The sequence below is a fragment of the Narcine bancroftii genome, chromosome 3 (assembly GCF_036971445.1).
Source record: "Narcine bancroftii isolate sNarBan1 chromosome 3, sNarBan1.hap1, whole genome shotgun sequence".
Classification (NCBI taxonomy): Eukaryota; Metazoa; Chordata; class Chondrichthyes; order Torpediniformes; family Narcinidae; genus Narcine; species Narcine bancroftii.
In genome coordinates, this window is record NC_091471.1 from 42495372 (window position 1) to 42518972 (window position 23601).

At 41.1% G+C, this 23601-nt stretch overlaps 1 protein-coding gene across 1 annotated transcript in view; it reads left to right on the forward strand.

The window, feature by feature from the left end:
• Window positions 1-23601, forward strand: part of dcc (DCC netrin 1 receptor) — a 718171-nt gene that overhangs the window by 571233 nt on the left and 123337 nt on the right. Inside the window, exons 13-15 of the mRNA XM_069923064.1 lie at window positions 4205-4346; window positions 7663-7773; window positions 16584-16778. Of these exons, the coding sequence (XP_069779165.1) occupies window positions 4205-4346; window positions 7663-7773; window positions 16584-16778 (448 nt within the window). The remainder of the gene's footprint in view (window positions 1-4204; window positions 4347-7662; window positions 7774-16583; window positions 16779-23601) is intronic.

Below are 23601 nucleotides of genomic sequence, written 5' to 3' on the forward strand. Positions count from 1 at the left end.
GGAGGACCATCCAGCCTGGCACTTAATGGCATTGATCCTAGAGCAAAAGGTGGCAAAACTAGAGAAGATGCTGCATTACACCATTAGAAATCCAGCTTCAATCCTGATTATGGGTGCTGCTTATGTGGAGTTTGAAAGTTCGTCCTGTGATTGCATGGTTTTCTCTAGCAGGAACATAGTAAATAAGCAGGATGAGTTTAAGGCATGGATGGCCGGCCACATGGAAATACAATATTGTGGCCATCAGTGAAACTTGTTTGGCAGTTAAAAATTCCAGGATTCTGTTGTTTTAGGCATGATAGAATAGGGGGGATAAAAGATGGAGGAATTACATTACAGCAGTGCTGTGGCAGGATGGTTTGGTGGGATCATCCAGCGAGGCTATTTGGGTGGAATTGAGGAATGGCAGAGGCATTAATACATTAATGGGAGTGTATTATAGACCACCGAATAGGCTGAGCAAATTAGAGGAGCAAATTTGTAAGGAGATTGAGTATATCTGTAATAAACATGAGGTGGTAGTTGTGGGAGATTTCACCTTTCCAAACATTAATTGGGACACCCATATATATTAAGGAGTGGATGGGGTAGAGTTTGTTAAGTGTGTTCAGGAAAGTTTTCTGAATCAATATGTAGAAGAAACAACTCAAGAAGGGGCAGTATTGGATATCCTATTAGGGAACGAGATAGGTCAGGTGACAGAGGTTTGTGTTGGGGATCACAATACGATTAGTTTTAGACTAGTAATGGAAAAGAATAAAGGTTGAGATTCTTGATTGGAAGGAAGCAAATTTCAAGGGGATGCGGAAAGATTTGGAGGGTGTGAATTGGGCAAGTTATTTTCAGGGAAGAATGTAGCTGATCAATGGAGGATATTCAAAGGAGAAGTTCTGAGAGCTCAGAGTGCTGAAAACACATGAATCCTTGTCGAGTTGCTTTCAGACAAACAGTTGCCACAACTCCCCTTTTACTCGCATAGGAGAAACAAAACATGTTACTTCCACTATGCTTCCAAAAACTCAGGCACGGGTCAATCAAAGTGACTTTTCTTTTGGTGACGGTGGGGTTCAATAATTCCCCTGTCATGGAGGATCAGCCAAATTGTTCATTTAACACAGTCACTCCAGCATAATTTCATGTGATGACTGCTGTTCCCCATTGTGCTGTCCCTTTAAATATTTCTCTCTCATATCTCTTTCTCCTCCTGTCCCTATATAAAGCAAAACATTTTCTCTCTCTCTCTCTCTCTCTCTCTCTCTCTCTCTCTCTCTCTCTCTCTCTCTCTCTCTCTCTCTCTCTTTCTCTCTCTCTCTCTCTCTCTCTCTCTTCTTTCAGTCTGTACCTGATTGTTGCCACTCAGTTCTCTCCACAGTTGTGAAAGGTCACAGCCAGTACTAGCCTTTAAAGTGACCGTCACTAAATTAAACAGGAGCTGGTAATAATTGGAATGTGACAAGACCAAAGTAAAATTAATGTAAATGTGTGCTTATTGTTCAGCATGGCCTCAGTGGGATGGAGGACCCTTTAATATTTATGGCATCTATTTCAGTGTAGCTTTGTGATTAATCGTATTGAATTTCTCCCCAAAATGATGCCTCTACCACAATAAAAATATCACTATCGAAGCAGACATCAACTCTCCCCTTTCCCAACTCAGCATCTTCATCTCTTGAAGAGCAACGAGTAGGAAACCTACAGAAATAATGATTACCTCTGCCCTTTCAAGCACAGTGAATCCCAGAAGATTTCAAAAGAAGTTATAAGATTAAATTGTAGAACCATGGAAAACTACACTATAGAAATGGGCCCTTCTGGTCCAGGCCAAACTATATACTCCAACTAGTCCCATCGACCATGTCCTCCATACCCCTTCTATCCATGTACCTACTAAATCTTCTCTTAAGTGTTGAAATTGACCCTGCATCCACCACCTAAGGTGGCAGGTCATTCCACACTCACCACCTTCTGAGTGAAGAAACTCCCCCGAATGTTCCCCTTAAATATTTTGCCTTTTGCCCTTAACCTATGTTTTATCTCAGCCAACTTCAGAGGCAAAAATCTCTTTGCATTTATCTTGTCTATACCCCTGATAATTTTGTATACTTCTATCAAATCTCCCCTCCCTCTCTGATGCTTCAGAGAATAAAACCCTAATCTATTCAGCCTTTACCCTTGATTTAGGAAGGCCAGTGTGCCAAAAGTTTTCATTACAACCCCATCAAATTGTGATGTCTCTTTCAGGGAATTATATATCTGTGTTCTCATCCCTCTGCTCCACTGTGAGCTGCATTTCCTCACCATTTTCTCAGCAAGTTCCACCCTAGTTCACTCACCCAAAGTGCAATACCTCACATTTGTCATTTTACAGTCCATTTTTCCAGCTGTACAGATCCTGCTGCAATCTTTAAATACCTTCCTTGTTGTCCACTACACCTCCAATCTGACTGTCATCTGAAAATATGTTGATCCAATTTACCACATTATCATCCAGATCATTGATATAGATGACAAACAATAATGGACTCAGTACCAATGTCTGAGGCACACCACTTGCCACAGTCCTCCATGCAGAGAGACAATCATCCACTACCACTCTCTGGCTTTTTCCGCAAAACCAATATCATACCTCATCTTGGGTGCCAAGCGATTTACCAATGTCCCATATGGGACCTTGTCAAAGGCCTTACAAAAGAGAATGTAAAAAATATCCACTGCCTTTCCTTCGTCAACATTCCTGCTGACCTCCTCAAAAAACTCAATAAAAGATTGGTTTTACTTGACCTATTATGCGCAAAGCGATATTGACTCTCCCAAATCAGACCCTGTCTAACCAAGTACTTATTAATACGGTCTCCTTGAATGCCTCCCAACAACTTAACCACTGCTGACATCAGACTCACTGGCCTATAATTTCCCAGATTATTCTTAAGAGTCTTTTTAAACAGTAGAATAACATCAGCTCGCCTCGAATCTTCCAGCACCTCACCCATGGCTTATGATGTTTTAAGTTCCTTTTATTGAGGGATATAAAATTATGAAAGGTATAGATGGCTTTTTCCACTGAGGTAAGGTGAGACAACAAGAGGGTAGGGGTTAAGGGTGAAAAGTGAGATATTTAGGGGAGGATTAAGGGGAACTTCATGCACAGAGTGGTGAGAGAGTGGAATGAACTGCCAGTGGAAGTTATAAATGTGGACTCAATTTAAATGCCAAATTTGGATAGGTTCATGGATGGAAAGGGAAGTAGGGTGTAGACTGTGTGCAGGCCAATGGGACTGAGCCGAATAATAGTTTGGCATGGTCTATATGGGCTGAAGGGACTGCTATTGTGCTATTGTTTTCTGTGGTTCTACAGTTCTATGCTAGGGCCACTATAATTTCTTTTATGAGCCCCCTTCAAAGTCTGAGAGAATATTTTGTCACACCCTGGGATTTTAGCCACCCTTATTCACTTCAAGACAGCATGCACTTCCTCCTCTGTAATCAGTATCAGTTTCATGTCCTTTCTGCAGTTTTGTCTCACTTCTATAGACTCCATTAACATTTTCTGAGTAAATGCAGATGTAAAAAAAAACAGTTTAAGATCTCCTCCATTTCTTTGGCTTAATTCCAGAGATGTCTGCTCTGTTCTTGAAGAGGACCAATTTTGTCCCTTGCTATCTTTTTTGCTCTTAATATATCTGCAGGAATTCTTAAAGGTTTCTTTCTCCTTGTCTGCTAGAGAAGATGCATTCTTTGTTTTTACAACTATCCACTTACTTTCTGCAAACTTTGAATGTGGTTATTCTCCTGCTCTTTCCCTGCTGAGATCTCAGCTTTTACTTATTATTTTATTTGTATGTAAACCTGAACGTTGATGTCTAAATGTAAACATTGAAAAGGCTTGTGAGATTAATTCTGGTCCATGATGAATGGTGGACAAGTTTTGTCTGAAAATTGGTTGTGAGTCTAGCCTAGACCGAAGAAATGATTTTGTCATTACCTCCAAGTTCATTCTCTTCATGTGGGAATTAGTGGATTTTCCATTGATGACTGCCCAATTAATTTCATTGAATTGGTGTCATTAAAGCAGATGGTTTTTACTCTGTTAAGATAAACATGCACACAAAATGATTAAGCTGTTTAACATTTCATCATTACTCCATGAAGATGAAATCTCATTGAACAGTGATAGCTAAAGGTTGGAAATCTTTTTGTTTTCTAGAGTATAAAGGTCAGCTGGCTGCCACCACCATCCAATATGCAGAATGGCTTTATTACTGGATACAAAATAAGACACAAAAAGATTGGCCACAGGGGTGACGTGGAGACCCTGGAGCCCAATAATCTTTGGTATCTCTTTACGGGTAAGATGCAGTCTATTCAAATCATTCAGCGTTATTTTCTTGACACCATTATTTTCCACACAGTGAAAGACAATAAAAATAATGCTCAACTATTGCCCATGGTGACTTGCATTGATTCTGGTTAATTTAATGAATTGAGACTGGTTCATATCTACTCTAGAATCAAGTTGACTCTAGTGCATGACACTGGCATATTTGTACGCTGAGCTCCAAATCATTGCTGATTCCATACCTGAGTTGTTTGAGAAGATAAGCCTTGCAATTGACATCCAGAAAATGTGCATCAATTAATGTCCACTGCACAACACTGCTCCCTTTCCCATTGCTCAAGATCCTTTGCAGGACTCTGGTCAATCTGGATAACTTCTCATTACTCACGAGTCATCTCTCACAGGATATACCAGTACCTCTCATGCACTCGCACATCTTAATACTGCCTAAGAAAAAAGCTGTTTATTTTTTAAATATCAATGATCTGTTTCCCCTTGTCTGAGTCAGACAGGAATATCCAGTGGGTGCTAGGAATCGCTAGAGAAGTACTACCAAAACTTCAAACATAAAATTCAGCAAGGTATGCAAACCAGTACCAAGAATGGCAATAGATGATTGTCTCTCTGAGTGGAGGCCTGTGGGTGTGCCTCAGGGATCAATGCTAGGTCCATTGTTGTTTATTAACTATATCAATGATCAGGATGTTAATTGGATCAGAGCATTTACAGATGACACTAAAGTGGCTGGTGAGGAAGCCTTTTAAAGCTTCCGGAGGATCTGAACCAGTTGGAAAAATGAGCTACAAAATGGCTGATGAAAATTAATGCGGACTAATGGGAGGACTAGCCAGGGTGGAAAGTAGATGGTAAATGATAGGGAATTGTGGAGTGTGGCAGAACAGAGGTATTTAGAAATACAGATACATTATTCCTTGAAAGTCATATTACAATTAGATAGGGTTGTGAAGAAAGTGTTTGATATATTGGCCTTTGTAAATCAAAGAATTGAGCTCAGGGGTTACGATGTTGTGTTGAAGTTAAGAGATTGGTGAGGTCAAATTTGGAGTATTTTATGTTTTGGTTACCTACCTATAGGAACGATATCAATAAGATTGAAAGAGTGTGGAGAAAATTTACAAGGATGTTGCAGTGACACGAGGAGCTGAGTTACAGGGAAAGGTTGAATAGGTGAGAATTTTATTTCTTGGAGCATCGGAGAATGAAGGGTGATTTGATAGAAGTATAGAAATTATGAGTATAGATAGGGCAAATGTAACCAGGCCTTTTTCCACTGAAGTTGGGTGAGACATGAACAAGAATACAAGGATGAAGGTTAAATGTTTAAGGGGAACTTCTTTACTCAGAAGTGGTGAGAGTGTGCAAAAAGCTGCCAGCGGAGGTGTTAGATGCAGGTTCGATTTTGAAATTTAAGAGCAGATTGGATAAGTATATGGATGGAGTGGTACAGAGAGCAATGGTCCAGGTGCAGGACGATGGGACAAGGTGGAGTAAATCATTCATCATGGAGTAGATGGATCAAAAGGCTTGTTCTGTACTGTAGTGTTCTCTGACTCTGTGGTTCTATGGTGAGAAGTAGACGATAAAACACCCCTGCTTGCTGCTCAAGGCTGCGACCTGCATGGCTTTGAATCAAACCCACACCATCTCATAAGCTTGTTTGGTGCATGGACTGAACTCACAGAAGTCTTTTTGCAGAAATAATTCTGGAATTGTGAAAGATGGATTAACTAGAAGTGTACATCAAAAGGACATTAGTTGACCATTAACCAATCGTGTTTCTAAATATCATTGTTTGTACATGTTTTAGAGTATGAGATGTCTCTGCCAGCCATTACTGAGATATTCCACTTCCATAGCTGGTTTTGAAAGCTCCTCGCATCACTGCAATAACCTTCCCTATCTTACACCTGCAATGATGCAATGGTCTGAACTTTTACTGTCCAACAATATGTAAAAGAATAGGTACTATATTATTGTATGACTAGACACAAGTTTTAATGATGAATAATCATGTTATTGAGCTGGGAATAATTATCACTAATTCATCTCAAGACAGTTCCACAGCAAAGTAAAACATGGCCTCTGACTGCAATGCTTTCACATTAGGAAAACCATTTCCATACATGACACATTCATATTAAATGGTGACACCAACTGAATGTAAAATATGAGTGGGTTATGCTTGTAAAATAAACTGCACAGAATGTGACACTAATAGACTCATCACATGAATTAAACATGTGCATGTCTTAGAGGTTTGAAGTTTTATGTTGTTCACACAAGAGAGGTAGACTGCTTTCATTGGGAAGTACACAATTCATATCCAGAAATGCATTCCCCTTAAACAGAATACATCACACTTTCACAGCTTCTCTGTGCTAATTATCTCATCGTAAATTTATTTGTTGCTCCTCTTCCCTGGTGCCTTTTAATGGTGATGTCCAATTAACATGGAGAAGCTAAGAGCAGGAAATCCTCAGTCCTTAGCTTGGATTTTCCTGACCCAGACTAAAATAAAAGTTTGTGACACCAACATGGCTCTCACATATGGTGGTAAAGGTCTGGACTTCACTTCCCAAGAGACAAACTTGAGGATCCAAGTTACCTCTTCCTGTTCCTTTGGCGGAACAGTTATCAAAGAGGTTAACACAATTGCTGTTACAGTGCCAATAACCTGGGTTCGAATCCAACGATGACTGTAAGGAGTTTGCACGCTCTCCCCGTGTCTGCATGGATTTTCTCTGGGGTTCTCTGGTTTCCTCTCACCCTTATATTAAATTTTCTTATTTTCCTTATTTGCCTCCTTGACCCTGATGTAAAAGATGAATCTCACTGCATTTCACTGGTAGGATCCAGACTCAGATAATACTTTATTATTAAGTGTCCAAGTTAACATTCAAAGTCTAAGTCTGTAAGGTTACTTTGCCCATAGAGTGCCTTGCTAAATGTCGTTACAAAATGCTGAACTGAGGCATAACTTCCAACCATGCTCAAATCCAGTGTGGTTTTACACCAACCGTGCTTTCTGGCCACCTAATTAAATCTTATTGAGTTTTATTTTCATTGCCTTTGATATTTTTAAGTACTAGGAAAAATATGAAATACACTTTTCATTAATTATTTCTTGAATTACTTTATCCCATAGAGTAAAAAACTGCTCGGATGCAGGCAATGAACATTTGACTTCTGTTAATACCGATAAAGCAAGGCTCACTTTTAAATGTAATATTTCTCTCTTGGCATCCAAGTGCTGCACTGAAAAATGATGTCTGATAACCTAATGATAGTTGTGAATTCATTGACAGGTCTGGACAAAGGCACACAGTACAGCTTTCAAGTTGCAGCCATGACTGTGAATGGAACAGGCCCATCGTCTGATTGGTTTATTATAGAAACACCAGAGAATGACCTTGATGGTAATAATCCTTTTTGAAAAAATTGCTTCATTTACAGCAGAGAACCATGGTAATTGAAATGGTCACCTTGTCATCAGTGGGATGACAACTGCTGATGGAAGATCACGATTTTTCGTGTTTCTGAAGGAGAATTCGTCATTGACAATCTCATACAAAGGATCTACTCATATGACCATAAGAAGTAGGAACAGAATTAGGCCATTTGGCCCAATAAGTCCACTCCACCTTTCAATCATGGCTTATTTAATTTTCCCTCTCAACCCCATTCTCCTGCCTTTTCCCTATAACCTTTGACATGCTTATTAATCAAGAATCAATCAATCTTCACTTTCAATGAACTCAATGTCTTGACCTCTACAATCATATGTGGCATTGAATTCCACAGATTCATCACAATTTGCCTAAATAAATTTTTCCTCATCTTTTCTCTAAAGGGGCATCCTTTTATTCTGAGGCTGTACCCTCTGGTCCCAGATTCTCTCACAACAAAACCTCCTCTCCACATACACTATCTCCAGGGCCTTTCAAATCCCTTTGGACATCTGCTTTCTGACTTCTCACCCTATTTAGAAAATATTAGATGCTTTCATTATATAGAACCATTGAACACTACAACACAGAAACAAGCCCTTTGGTCCCTTGAGTCCATGTCAAATTATTATTCTGTCTAATCCCATCGGCCTGCACCCTGAGAATATCCCTACCATCCATGTACCTGTCCAAAATTCTCTTAAATGTTAAAATTGAACCCACATCTACCACTTCAACTGGTGGCTTTTGCCACTCCAAAAATTCCCCTTGAACATTTCACCTTTCACTCTTAACCCATGTCCTCTAATTCTTGTTACACGCAATCTCAGTGGAAATTGCCTGAACTACCCAAACTATACCCCTAACTACATTTGTATATTTCTTTCCAATCTCCCCTTGTTTTCTGATGCAAACCTATTCAATCTTTCCCTGTAACTCAGTTCTTCAAGTCCCAGCAACATCTTTGTAAATTTTCCCTGTACTCTTTCAATTCTATACTCAGTACTTTGATTTACAAAGGCCAGTGTGCCAAAATCTCTCTTTATAACCCTTTCAAACTTTAATGTCACTTTCTGTCTATCTTTATTCCAAGATCCCTCTGCTCTGCTGCACTCAGTGCACTATTATTCATGTCCTTCTTTGATATCTCCTCCCAAAGTGCAATGCCTCACACTCTATCCTGGTTCACCATACTGGCCCACCAGGAGAACAATGCCTCAGACACCAGGCTATTGTTCTTTGATTTCAGCTGGGGATTTAATACAATCATTCCCCAGAGGCTGGTGGAGAAGTTTTCCTTGCAGGCACTCAACACCCCTTCCTGAATCCTGGACTTCCTAATGGATAAAGCACAGTCTGTCCATGTCAATATCAGAACATCAGGCACCGTCATGTTCAGCACTGGCACACGTTAGGGCTGTGTGCTCAGCCCACTCCTGTTCATACTACTGACCCATGACGGCATCACGAGATCCAGCTCCAACTATGTCATTAAGTTTGCAGATGACACATTAGTTGGTCTCATCAGCAACACCAATGGGTTGCACTACAGAGAAGAGGTGGAAAATCTTATGAAATAATGCAAGAGTAACAACCTGAGTCTCATCATGGAAAAGACAAAGGAGATAGTCCTGGAATTCAGGAGGACCAGGAACAACCACCCTCCACTACACATCAACAACTCAGTAGTAGAGAGAGTAGAAAGCACCAAGTTCCTTGGAGTTCACTAAACTAATGACCTATTGTGGGCCCTCAACATCTCACTGTCCAGGAAGGCGCAACAGCGACTGCACTTTCTGAGAAGACTAAAGTGGGCAAGGCTCTCTAATAAGAACGCCCTGGCTGGCTGCATTACAGCGTGATACAGTTGCTGCAGAGAAATGGATCAGAGGTCAATCCACAGGATCATATGAAGAGCAGAGAGGATCATGCAAAATCATTGAGGATCTCTTTTGCCCTGCAGACAGCATCTTTCAGCTGCTTGTGTCAGGGAAGAGATACAGGAGTATTAGAGCCAGCACCACCAGGCTGAGGAACAGCTTCTTCCCACAGATCGTGAGAATGCTAATTGACCAAAGGAACTAGTCACACTAACCATCATCCAAGACTCTCATATGTACAAAACAATATTTGTTTATTTATTTATAGAGATGAAATACTTTCCTGCATATATATTGCTTGTTTGTCTGAGTGGTTGTGGCTGCATTTTTTGCACTGAGAATGTTGATACTATTCACTTACCTTCAGGCACATTACATTCTGTCATCTGCGGCTACCCTCTACGTTCTGCAGGCAAGCCATTTCTGAATCCAAGCAGCCAAGATTCCTTGGATGCCATGCCTCATGACTTTTTGAATGACCCTATGTCAAATAATCCCATTAATGTTCTCATTCCTTTTCCATTCCTCAGTTCTACCCATATAGCTTCAGTGGACAAGATCTCTCATCTATCTCTGTCTTACCACTACTGTGATATTTTCCCTGGCGAGTACTACCATCACTCCTCATTTCATCCCTTGCTCTCTATCGTGTTTAACACAACAGAACCCCAGAACATTGAGCTGGCAGTCCTGTCCCAGCTGCATCAAAGTCTCACTATTAGCCACAGTATCATAATTTAATTTAATCTGTGGTCTAAGATCATCTGCCTTTCTTCCAATACTCTTTGCACTGAAATACTCACATCTTAAACATTATTCCCACTCTGCTCAACCTTTCTATTTATGTCTTTGTCTGAATTCTTAACGGCATCTTTATCTACAATCACTCCACTATCGGCACAGGTCCTCTGCTTCCTTTGTAAATCTAGTTTAAACCCACTGGAGTAGTACTAGCATACCTTCCCACAAAAATATTGGTTTGCCCTCCGTCAGATGCAAATCATCCGGCCGGTACAGATCCCACTTACCCTGGAAGAGAGGCCAAAGCCCTCCCTCATTTCCTCAGTTGCATATTATCCTTCTATTTCTTGCCTCACTAGTAGGTAGCGTGGGAAACAATCTTGCCACAACCCTGGAGGATCTCTCCTTTAATTTAGCTCTTAACTCTCTGAATTCACTTTGCAGGATTTTGTCACCCTTCCTACCCACATCATTGATCCTGACATGGACCACCGTGACAGGCTGCTCGCCCTTCGACTTGAGAATGGATTGGACTTGATCTGAGACATCCATAGCCCTGACACCTGGGAGGCAACATGCTATCCTAAAATCTTGATCTCTTCCACAGGACCACTTATCTGTTCCCCTAAACAATTAATTTCTTCTCACTGCAGCTCACCTCTTCTCCCCCTTCCCTTCTGACCCAAACGGCCAGACTTCTGATTGCTGTGGCTATTCCTTGGTAGGATGTCATCTTAAGGAAATCATACTGACTGGTTTATTTTATCATGTGCTTCTGAGTACCCTGAAACCTCATCCTTTATGATGGACTCCAAAGTCTTATCAATCTCTCTCTCTCTCTCACTCTCTCTCTTCTCTCTCTCTCTCTCTTAAAGAGTAGAGTGACGTTTGCAATTTTCCAATCACCTGGAACCATTCCCAACTCTTACGATTCCCAAAAATGACTCTACAATGTCTTCAGCTATCTCTTTCAGACCCTGAGGTGTTGTCCATCTAGTCCATGTGATGCAACCACCTCCAGCTACCCAAACACCTTTTCCTTAGTAATAGCGACTACACTCACTCTGCTCCTTGACTCTTGAATTTCTGGCCCATTGCTGGTGTCTTCTGCAGTGAAGACTGACGGATTTTTGTCAGTCTGTCATCTCTTTGTTCCCCATTACTACTTCTCCCATGTCACTTTCCAGTGGTCTTATCATAACTCTTGGCTCCCTTTTACTCTTTATATAGCAGCGGCATGGTAACAGCGGCATAGGGGCTAGCATAAATTTGTTAATGCACCAGCGACCCAGATTTGAATCCGCCACTCTCTGTAAGGTGTTTGTACGTTCTCTCCATGTCTGCATAAATTTCCACTGGGTTTTCTATGGTTTCCTCCCACCCTTCAAAAACAGTCCAGTGTTGGAGGTCAATAGGGTGTAATTGGGCAGTTCAGGCTCGTGGGCTGGTGTTTATCTAAAAGATAACTTTGTAGTGGCTACTACGGTAGAGCTACTAAAGAAATACAAACACACGCCAGAATAGTCAACTCAAGACTGGTTTATTGAAGCTTTACAAGTGGCTTTTATTCCCTGCCTGTCCCGGGCTCCACGGACAAGGTGGGACCTAGTTACCTTTACTCAACTGTAACATTGATACATCTGATTTTAACTTCTTCCTCTCAAACTGCAGGGTAAATTCTATCATATTATGATAACTGTCTCTGAAGGTTCCTTTCCCTTAATCTCTCTAATCAAATCTGGTTCATTGTTCTACTCTAAATCCAGCATTACCTTCTTCCTCGTGGGCTTGACTACAAGCTGCACTAATAATCCATCTCACAAAAATTCTACAAATTCTTTTTCTTGGGATCCAGTGCAATTTTCTCTTCATATTGAATTTCTTCTTGACAACCATACTTTCTTAATTGCCTTCTCTAAATCCTGTCATAATTTGTAATCTGTACTGATTGCATTAATTTGTCAGATATTGAGTCAGATTCCAAGGTAATTAATGAATCCATTTTAGATTTTATTGCATATAGCTTATGCTAACATATGCACCACAGCAGAGGGTAACCAAGGTTTGTCATGGATTCTACTGAACCGAACATATGGGCGGGCACGGATGGTATCTTCTTCTTCTTTGGCTTGGCTTCGCGGACGAAGATTTATGGAGGGGTAATGACCACGTCAGCTGCAGGCTCGTTTGTGGCTTACAAGTCCGATGCAGGACAGGAAGACACGGTTGCAGCGGTTGCAAGGGAAAATTGGTTGGTTTGGGTTGGGTGTTGGGTTTTTCCTCCTTTGTCTTTTGTCAGTGAGGTGGGCTCTGCGGTCTTCTTCAAAGGAGGTTGCTGCCCGCCGAACGGTGAGGCACCAAGATGCACGGTTTGAGTCGATATCAGCCCACTGGCGGTGGTCAATGTGGCAGGCACCAAGAGATTTCTTTAGGCAGTCCTTGTACCTCTTCTTTGGTTCACCTCTGTCATGGTGGCTAGTGGAGAGCTCGCCATATAACACGATCTTGGGAAGGCGATGGCCCTCCATTCTGGAGACGTGACCTACCCAGCGCAGTTTGATCTTCAGCAGTGTGGATTCGATGCTGTCGGCCTCTGCCATCTCGAGTACTTCGACGTTAGGGATGAAGTCGCTCCAATGAATGTTGAGGATGGAGCAGAGACAATGCTGGTGGAAGCGTTCTAGGAGCCATAGGTGATGCCGGTAGAGGACCCATGATTCGGAGCCGAACAGGAGTGTGGGTATGACAATGGCTCTGTATACGCTAATCTTTGTGAGGTTTTTCAGTTGGTTGTTTTTCCAGACTCTTTTTTGTAGTCTTCCAAAGGCGCAATTTGCCTTGGCGAGTCTGTTGTCTATCTCGTTGTCAATCCTTGCATCCGATGAAATGGTGCAGCCGAGATAGGTAAACTGGTTGACCGTTTTGAGTTTTGTGTGCCCGATGGAGATGTGGGCGGGCTGGTAATCATGGTGGGGAGCTGGCTGATGGAGGACCTCAGTTTTCTTCAGGCTGACTTCCAGGCCAAACATTTTGGCAGTTTCCGCAAAACAGGACGTCAAGCGCTGAAGAGCTGGCTCTGAATGGGCAACTAAAGTGGCATCGTCTGCAAAGAGTAGTTCACGGACAAGTTTCTCTTGTGTCTTGGTGTGAGCTTGCAAGCGCCTCAGATTGAAGAGACTGCCATCCGTGCGGTACCGGATGTAAACAGCGTCTTCATTGTTGAGGTCTTTCATGGCTTTTTCAGCATCATGCTGAAGAAGATTGAAAAGAGGGTTGGTGCGAGATCGCAGCCTTGCTTCACTCCATTGTTAATGGAGAAGGGTTCAGAGAGCTCATTGCTGTATCTGATCCAGACTTGTTGGTTTTCGTGCAGTTGGATAACCATGTTGAGGAACTTTGGGGGGCATCTGAGGCGCTCTAGTATTTGGCAAAGCCCTTTCCTGCTCACGGTGTCGAAGGATTTTGTGAGGTCAACAAAGGTGATGTAGAGTGTTTTGTTCTCTGCACTTTTCCTGGAGCTGTCTGAGGGCAAAGACCATGTCAGTAGTTCCTCTGTTTGCGCGAAAGCCGCACTATGATTCTGGGAGAACATTCTCGGCTACACTAGGTATTATTCTATTTAGGAGAATCCTAGCGAAGATTTGGCCTGCAATGGAGAACAGTGTAATTCCCCTGTAGTTTGAGCAGTCTGATTTCTCGCCCTTGTTTTTGTACAGGGTGATGATGATGGCATCACGAAGGTCCTGAGGCAGCTTTCCTTGGGCCCAGCAGAGCTTGAAAAACTCATGCAGTTTGGCATGCAGAGTTTTGCCGCTAGCCTTCCAGACCTCTGGGGGGATTCCATCCATACCTGCTGCTTTGCCACTTTTCAGTTGTTCAATTGCCTTATATGTCTCTTCCCGGGTGAGGACCTCATCCAGCTCTAGCCTTAGGGGCTGTTGAGGGAGCTGGAGCAGGGCGGATTCTTGGACTGAGCGGTTGGCACTGAAAAAAAATTGGAAGTTAGAAACATGCCTTTATCGCACCAGTGATCAGGACCGGACCTGGGTTCGAATGCCACGATGTCTATAGGGAGTTTGTATGTTCTCCCAGTGCTGTGTGGGTTTTCTCTGAAGGCTCCGGTTTCCTCCCACCCTTCAAAAATGTACCGGGGTGTAGACATTGGGTGGCATGGACTCGTCGGGCCGAATTTGCCTGTTATGTCTAAATTTAGATTTTAAAAAAAATTGAGAGCCACGGAAAACATTAGGGCAATCGTGTTTCCTCATGAGCTTCTGAGTATGGGCTGCATGACAATAGAGCAATGTTAGAAGTATAGTCTGCTATTACTCTCAGTGCATTTGTGGATCTGTTCTTCTTGTCATTATTTCACTCCAGTAACAATACAAAATAATTCCTCTGATGAAAGAAAAAATTATCTAACCTAGACTTTGTGGATCACCCTTTGTTGGTGCTTTGGACACACAACTCTTCTTGTGCTACTCACTCAGAACTGTCGGAAAAGCTTGTAAACCTGGTACTGAGACCATAGACTGAAAAGCTAATTTTGCAGATTCCTGCACTAAAGCAATGCCTCTGTGTTTCCTGATGGGAACTGCAAGCAGAGCCTGCAGCTGCTCCATAATGGCTGTGCTGACTGCTGAGAAGTTCACTTTTGCTTCAGGAACTCTCGCTAAAACTGCTGACACACATCTACTGTAAAAAGTCCTCTAAAAATGTGGAAAGTCACTGACGGTAGAGGGTGGGTGAGAGTTTTGGTGGTAAGGAGTAGTGATGGTTATGGCTGTCTGGTGGGATATGATGGCATTTGCTTAACAGTAACCACTGAAAAGTGTGGATGGGACAAGTTTAGCATACCCTTTAACTTCTGAATCCTGCATGGTGTGTTTCAGGTTTTCCTGCAAATGGGATTGCATAGTGTCACAATTAGTAGAGCTGCTGCCCCAGAGACCCAGGTTCAATCCTGACCTCCGGTGCTGTCTGTGTGGAAGATTAATGTTCTTCCAAAGACCATGTAGGCCCTCCTTGTGTGCTCCCACATTCCAGAGAGGTATGAATTGGAAGGTTAATTGGCTGCTGGAAATTGTAGGTGAGTGGAGGGAGTAGAAACTGAGGGCAGGGGGGTGGGGGTTGATGAGAATGTGCGGAGTATAGGTTACAGGGAAAATTAGTGGGGGAATTAGTATTGCTCTGTGCTCCAGTATACCTGTAGAACTGATGGGCTGAAGTAGTCTCCTTCTCTGTCATCGGGTATAACCAAATATGGAAATTGCAAATTGTGCCAAATGTAACAAATTAAGTAAAATCTGTGTCTCTGGTGCAGTACACAGTCAACATCACAGGAATAGAATGTGTAGGTTTAAGGTCGAAATTTTTATGCAAATTTCATGCCCATAATAACAGCTACTAGCTATGATCAGATATTAATAAAAAAAGCTGGTTGAAACTCCAATATAAAAGGTCAAAAATTAAAAAGAAGCCTGCTTATTTTTCATGGCAAGAAGCCATGAGTTCATTGAAATGTGGTTAAGAAAATTTGAATTCCAACCTACAGTGACTCTGGAGCTTAATTTAAATAAGATCAGTCTGCCAGTTCCATTCAGCTTTATAATGCAGTCAACTGAACCTATGTAAATAGTCGTACTGTGCAGATGGCAAAGACTCTCTGCAGTACTATTTACAGATACAGGGTCACAGGCAGCTCACTCTGATTCCCAATATGAAATGCCCGCAGACATGGTTCCACGCCAAGATTGTTCATTTGGAAAATCAACCTGTAAATCTCAAACTGAGATCCTATCATCCTGTTGATTTTAAGGCCTAATGGGGCTATTTAAAGAAGATAAGAGATTTCTCCTAATGACAATGTTATGCCCTTAACTAACACCACCACAATGCTTGGATCATCTCATTGCTGCTTTTAAGATCTTATGGTTGTGGAATGACAAGTGTATTTTAAATCAACAACAATTCAAGCCATAAAACACCCCAAGGCACAACCACTCACCATATTCTGAAATAATCATGTTCAACAAGAGATCTGCATCAAAAGGAAAGAAAAAGGAAATTGAATTCTGAAATGATTTGCTTTGAATAATATTGAAAGCTAAACTTAAAAATTATATGTACTAATAAAAGATTTTCTGCTATCTATGACAGAATCCCAGGTCCCTGACCAGCCAAGTTCTCTCCATGTCAGGCCTCTGACAACAAGCATTGTCATGAGTTGGACTCCACCATTAAATCCAAACATAGCGGTTCGAGGATACATAATTGGTTATGGAGTGGGCAGTCCCTATGCTGAGACTGTACAGGTTGACAGCAAACGGCGATATTTTTCCATTGAAAATCTAGGTAATTATCTTTTGAACCTTGACTTTTGGAGAAAAATTAAAGATGCCAGCCATGATATCTTGGTTTGATTCTTTTAGCAATAAACCTACATTATGGAAATATTTTAGCAACCAGAAAGCAAAACCTAGTATTATATGGTATTGCTAACAAATCTCCTGAAAAGTACAATGGCTGTCATATGATTAAAACAATACAGCATGGTACTAAGGTTCTTCAAATAACCAAATGTAAATCTAGGCAATGCAGTGTCTGTCACAATACATTTGATATCAGAATTAATTTGCTTATTGTCACGTTTACTGAGATGCAGTGAAAAATGTTGTTTTGTGTGCTGTGCGAGCAAGTCAACCCATATGGAAGTGCAGCATTTAGTGCAAAATAAAAAAAACACTGCAGTGGAGAAATGGTTGAGCTAAGACAGTGCAGGGCATTAGAATCTTACTCATGATCAATGGTCCCTTTACAGCAGGAAATAAACTGTCATCTAGTCTGGGGAGTATATTTTTAAACTCATGTATCTTCTGCCTGACAGGAGTGAGAAGAAGAGGGACGAGCCCTTTAATACATTGGGCGCTTTCCTGAGGCAGTGGGAAATGCACATGGAGTAGATGGAGGGGAAGTTTGTTTGCTTGATGGTCTCTAAATCGCACTTCAAATTCAACCCACAAAAAAATAACTCATGCCTCCAATTGGCTTTTAGCAAAATGTAAATTGATACTGTATCTATCTACCAAAGGACAGTGATTGTATTTTAGAATAGTTATTTGGATATTCTTGTTAGTTGCATGGCCTGTGTATTAATGACATTTTTAAATGTTATACATAGACAATTATTACAATCACATGATCACCACCTGGCAGATATTGATAGTTTTGCAGAGCGGGTTGTCATTTGCATGCAAGCAGAAATAATCCTTTGTTTTTTGAATGATGTTGCATGCAGACTTAAAAAAAAGGAGGGGAAACAGACAGGGCCAAGAATAAACCTTTACATTCATCAGGGGAATGATGAGGAAAGAGGAAGAGAAATCATTGGAGGTGATTGCTGGGCTGCAACTTGGTTGATCAGAATAGAATATAGTCTCATCCAGCCCAGGTTGGCATGTAGTAAGAGCAAAACTGATTGTAAGGATTCAAACATGGAGTTCCAGGAATGTTATCATGGCAATTGAAAGCGGAACAGACATCTAGAGTGTTTAATGCTGTTAAAAAAAATATTTGGGGACTATTCCATATAAACCACAAGAAGTAAATGATATATTTAAGGAATTTCATTCAGAATTATATAATTTGGAATCAATACATGATGAAAATAAGATTGACAAGATAGGAAGCAGAAAGATTTGAATTTAGTATTTACTGCAATGGAAATTAGTGAGTTAATCAGCTCAATGCAAAATAGCAAGTTGTCAGGAGAATTCTTGTAAAATTTAATAAGAAATTTAAAAACTCCATTTATTGAGGAGTTAAATTATGCTATTAAGGTATATTCTCTGCTAGAATCCTTCTTAATTGCAATTATTACAATAATTCCAAAAAAATGGTGTTCCAATGAAACCAGTATCTTATAGACCAATTTTATTATTAAATGTTGATTATAAAATATTAGCAAAGAAATTGTCAAAATATTTACTAAAATTAATACATATGATCTAACTGGATTTGTTGGGTTGGAAATCTATAGGTAACATAGCGAGGCTTCTTAGTTTGATTAATTTGGTTCAAAAAAGAGGAGACCTGAGTGTGGCAGTGACTTTGAATGCTGAAAAGGCATTTGATAGATTAGAATGGGATTTCCTCTTTAACGTTTTAAGGAAATATAAATTGGGTTCAATGTTTATAGATTGGGTTAAAATGCTGTAAAAAAGAAACCTACTGCAAAAGTAGTGACAAATGGAAAGATTTCAACATTTTTTGAATTAATGAGATCAAGTAGACAAGGTTGCCCATTGTCACCAGCTTTATTTGTTTTAGCTGAATTAATAAGACAGGATTGAAAGATTGTGGGTATTAAGGTGAAGCAAGAGGAATTTAAAAATAAATAATTTATTTGCAGAGGAAGTTTTCATTTATTTCTTTTCAACAACTTATAATTAGAATAAAAGAATATGGAGACATATCAGGATATAAAATTAATTGGGATAAAAGAGAAATTATGTCTTTAGTTAATGGAGATTATCAGAAAGATAAGAAAGTAATTGAATCTAGATGGTGAGATCTTGGAATAAAATATTTAGATATTCATGTGCAATTAGATTTGACAAAATTATTTAAATTAAATTATTTATCTTTATTAAAGGAAATTAAAGAGGATTTGGAAAATGGAATTTATTACCTATTACAGGTACACAATCCTTTATCTGGATCCTTTATCTGGAATCCTTGGGGGACAGTGTGTTCCAATTTTCAGATTTTTCTGGATTTGGAAAGCCATATTTAAGTCCACATGAACTGTGCTGCCATATCCACCCCCACCCCCTTCAAGTCACGCTTCTGACTCCCCCCTCTCACCTGCCCGAATCACGCTACCGGTCTTTCCCCCCCAGCCGACCCGACTCGTGTTGTTGGTCTCCCGCCTGCCTGACTCATGCTGCTGATCCCTCGCCCACCTGACTCGCACTGCCTGTCTCTCGCCCCCCCCCTCCCTTGACTCGGCTGCCGTCTCTCTCCCCACTTGCCAGATTTTGGAGCTTTATGGATTTTAGATATCCGGATAAAGGATTGTGTACCTGTACTTTGATGGGTAGAGAAAATTATGTTAAGATGAATGATTTTTTTTCCAAAAATACAATATTTATTTCAATCGATTTCAATTTCAATTCGTCAATTTTTTAAAAGGAATTAAATGTTTGTGTTAGGAAGTTTTTATGGCAAGGGAAAATGTTAGGGTTTCTTTGGAGAGATTGATGTGGAAATATGATTTACGATGTTTACAGCTCCCCAATTTCATGAATTATTATAAAGCAACACAGTTGAGTTTTATTAATGTAATGCATGAGTTAACATAATGTTGCAGCATGGGTAAATATAGAAATTGATAAAATAAGAGAAACAGATCCACACATTTTTTATATAAATGGAATGCAAGGTTCCTTCTTGGTTCGGCTGGAAGTCAGAGGAGGAGCTTGGATAGAGTTGGGCTGTGAGTCGGAGGAGGAGGAGCTTGGTGAAAGTGATGGGGTTAATTGGTCAAGAGGCCAATAAAAGGAGCGAAAAGGGAGGGAGTGGCCAGTGAGGAGTCAGGCAGTGAAGGAGTGGAGACTTGGGACTTTGGCTCAAGGGACTTTGGTAAGAAGGAGCTCCCTGTGTTGTAAGGTGTCATTTTTGGTTAGTCTTTTAGTATTATTTGTTTAGTTTTTCTTTTAAATAACCAATATATATATTAAGAAAGGAGGTAATGGAGTCAGCTGAGGTAGTCAAATGCTCCAATTGTAGGTTGTGGGAAGTCAAAGACAGCACAGATGTTCCTGACGACTACACCTGCAAAAGGTACATCCAATTGCAACTCATGAGCGACCGTGTTAGGGAGCTTGAGTTCCAATTGGATCAACTGAGGATCTTAAGGGAAGCAGAGGCAGTGATAGAGAGGAGTTACAGGGAAACTGTCACCCCTAGAAGGCAGGAGTCAGGGAATTGGGTGACTGTAAGGAAAGGAGGGAGAGTGCCAATGCAGAGTACCCCTGTGGAAGTGCCCCTCAGCAAAATGTATTCGGCATTGGATACTGCTGGGGGGAACAGCCTATCAGGGATGAGTCGTGGGGGTCAGGTCTCTGGCACAGGGGCTGTCCCATAGGCTCAGAAGGGAAGGAGGGATAAGAACAGGGTAATTGTGGTTGGAGACGTCAGAGGGACAGATAGGAGGTTTGTTGGACGAGATCGGGGATCCAGGTTGGTCTGTTGCCTCCCTGGTGCTAGGGTCAGGGATGTCTCTGATCGAATTCACAGAATTCTGCAAGGGGTAGGTGAGCAGCCAGAAGTCATGGTCCATGTGGGGACCAATGACTTAGTTAGAAGTGGGGATGAGGTCCTGAAACTGGAATACATAGAATTAGGCAGGAAGTTAGAAAACAGGATTGCTGCTGGTGCTACACGCTAGAAAGGGTAGTAATAGGAGGATATGGAGGATGAATGCGTGGCTAGTGCAGGGGGCAGGGGGATAAGATTTTTGGATCATTGGGATCTCTTCTGGGGAAAGTCAGACCTGTACAAATGGGACGGACTCCACTTGAACTGGAGGGGGACCAATATCCTGGCAAGCAGATTTGCTAGCGCTGCGGGGGAGAGTTTAAACTAGTTTGGCAGGGGGGTGGGGAGCAGATTTTGTGAGCAATGTCTAGGGTGCATGGCCACCTAGTTAAGAATGATAAAGATAACAAAGGAAGGATGGAGATTAAGGTAAAAGGTAGAATGGGGAATATATTGGAGGGTCATTCTCTGAAATGCATGTACTTTAATGCAAGAAGCATAGTGAACAAGGTAGATGAGCTTAGAGCATGGATTGGCACTTGGAATCATGATGTTGTGGCAATTAGTGAGACCTGGTTATAGGAGGGTCAGGTCTGGCAACTAAATATTCCAGAATACAAATGTTTTAGATGTGATAGAACAGAGGGGAAAAAGGGGGAGGAGTTGCTCTGCTTGTTAAGGAGGACATTACTACCGTGAGGTGGCAGGATGGTTTGGAGGGATCATCCAGTGAGGCTGTTTGGGTGAAATTGAGGGGTGGAGGAGGCATGAGGGCACTAATAGGAGTGTATTATAGACCACCAAATGGTCCAAGAAGATTGGAAGATCAAATTTGTAAGGAGATAGCATATATGTGTAATAAACATAAGGTAGTGATCATGGGAGATTTTAACTTCCCTCACAATGATTGGGATACCCATACAGTAAGAGGGCTGGATGGGCTAGATTTTGTCAAATGTGTGCAAGATAGTTTTCTTAATCAATACGTAGAGGAACCGACTCGGGATGGTGTAATATTGGATCTCATGTTAGGGAACAAGATAGGTCAGGTGTCTGAGGTTAATGTTGGAGAACAAATTGGGTCTAGTGATCACAACTCTATTTTAGGGTAGTTTTAGGGAAGAGCAATGAAGGGCCTAAAGTTGAGGTTCTGGTTTGGAGAAAAGCAAATTTCGAAGGAATAAGTATGGATTTGGGGAGTATTGAGTGAGGCATGATTTTTTTCAGGGAAAGATGTAAATGAAAAATGGAGAATATTCAAAGAAGAAATTTTGAGAGTACAGAGTAGATATGTCCCAGTGAGGATCAAAGGAAAGGCTGGAAGTCATAGGGAGCCTTGGTTTTCGAGTAATATTAGAAATTTGGTTAGGAGAAAGAAGGAGGTGTACAAGAGGTATAAACAGCAGGGTCCTGAGAAATCGAAAAAGGACTACAAGGAGTGTAGAAAAAATCTTAAGGAAGAAATTAGAAAGGCCAAAAAAAGGCACGAAGAGGCTTTGGCAGACAGAGTAAAAATAAATCCAAAGAGTTTCTATAGGTACATTAAAAGTAAAAGATTAGTGAGGGATAAAATTGGACCCCTTGTAGGTAGGGAGGGTAGGCTATGTGAAAAGTCAGAGGAGATGGGGGAAATTTTAAATGATTTCTTATCCTCTGTATTCACTAGGGAAAAAAAATATTGTACCAGTTGAAGTAAAGAAAAATAGTGGGGAGGTCATGAATCATATAAGGATAACCAAGGAGGTAGTGATGGCAGTGTTAAAAAAGATAAAGGTGGACAAATCTCCGGGTCTGGACAATGTATTCCCAAGGACACTCAGGGAGACTAGTGTACAGATAGTGGGGCCATTAACAGAGATATTTAGGATGTCACTGGTCATGGGGGTAGTGCCAGAGGATTGGAGGGTGGCTCATGTTGTTCTACTGTTTAAGAAAGGGTCCAAATGTAACCCTGGAAATTATAGACCTGTGAGTCTGATGTCTGTGGTGGGTACGTTGATGGAAAGTGTTCTGAGGGATGGCATTTACAAATATTTGGAAGAACAGGGATTGATAGGTAGTAGTCAGCATGGTTTTGTCAGGGGTAGATCATGCTTAACAAACCTTATAGAGATTTTCGAGGGGGTTACAAAAAAGTTTGATGAAGGGAAGACTGTGGATGTTGTCTGTTTAGACTTTAGTAAAGCTTTTGACAAAGTTCCCCACAGGACGTTAGGAAAAAAGGTGGAGGCATTAGGTATAAATAAGGAGGTAGTGAAATGGATTCAGCAATGGATTCAGCAATGGTTGGATGGGAGGTGTCAGAGAGTATTGGTAGAAAATTATTTATCAAATTGGAGGCCGGTGACTAGTGGAGTTCCTCAGGGATCGGTCCTGGGCCCACTATTGTTTGTTATGTATATTAACGATCTGGAAGAAGGGGTGGTGAATTGGATAAGTAAGTTTGCAGATGAAACAAAGATTGGTGGTATTGTGGACAATGAGGAAGATTACCATAGCTTAAAAAGAGATATAGGAAAGCTAGAGGAGTGGGCTGAGAAATGGCTGATGGAATTTAATTTGGATAAGTGTGAAGTGTTGCATTTTGGAAAGGCAAATCTAAATAAGTCATATACATTGAATGGTAGACAATTGAGGAGTGCAGAGCAACAAAGGGATTTAGGAGTTATGGTAAATAATACCCTCAAAGTTGATACTCAGCTAGATAGAGTGGTGAAGAAGGCATTTGGAATGTTGGCCTTCATAAATCGGAGTATTGAATTCAAGAGTTGGGATGTTATGATGAAATTGTACAAAGCATTGGTGAGGCCAAGTTTGGAATATTGTGTGCAGTTTTGGTCACCGAATTATAGGAAGG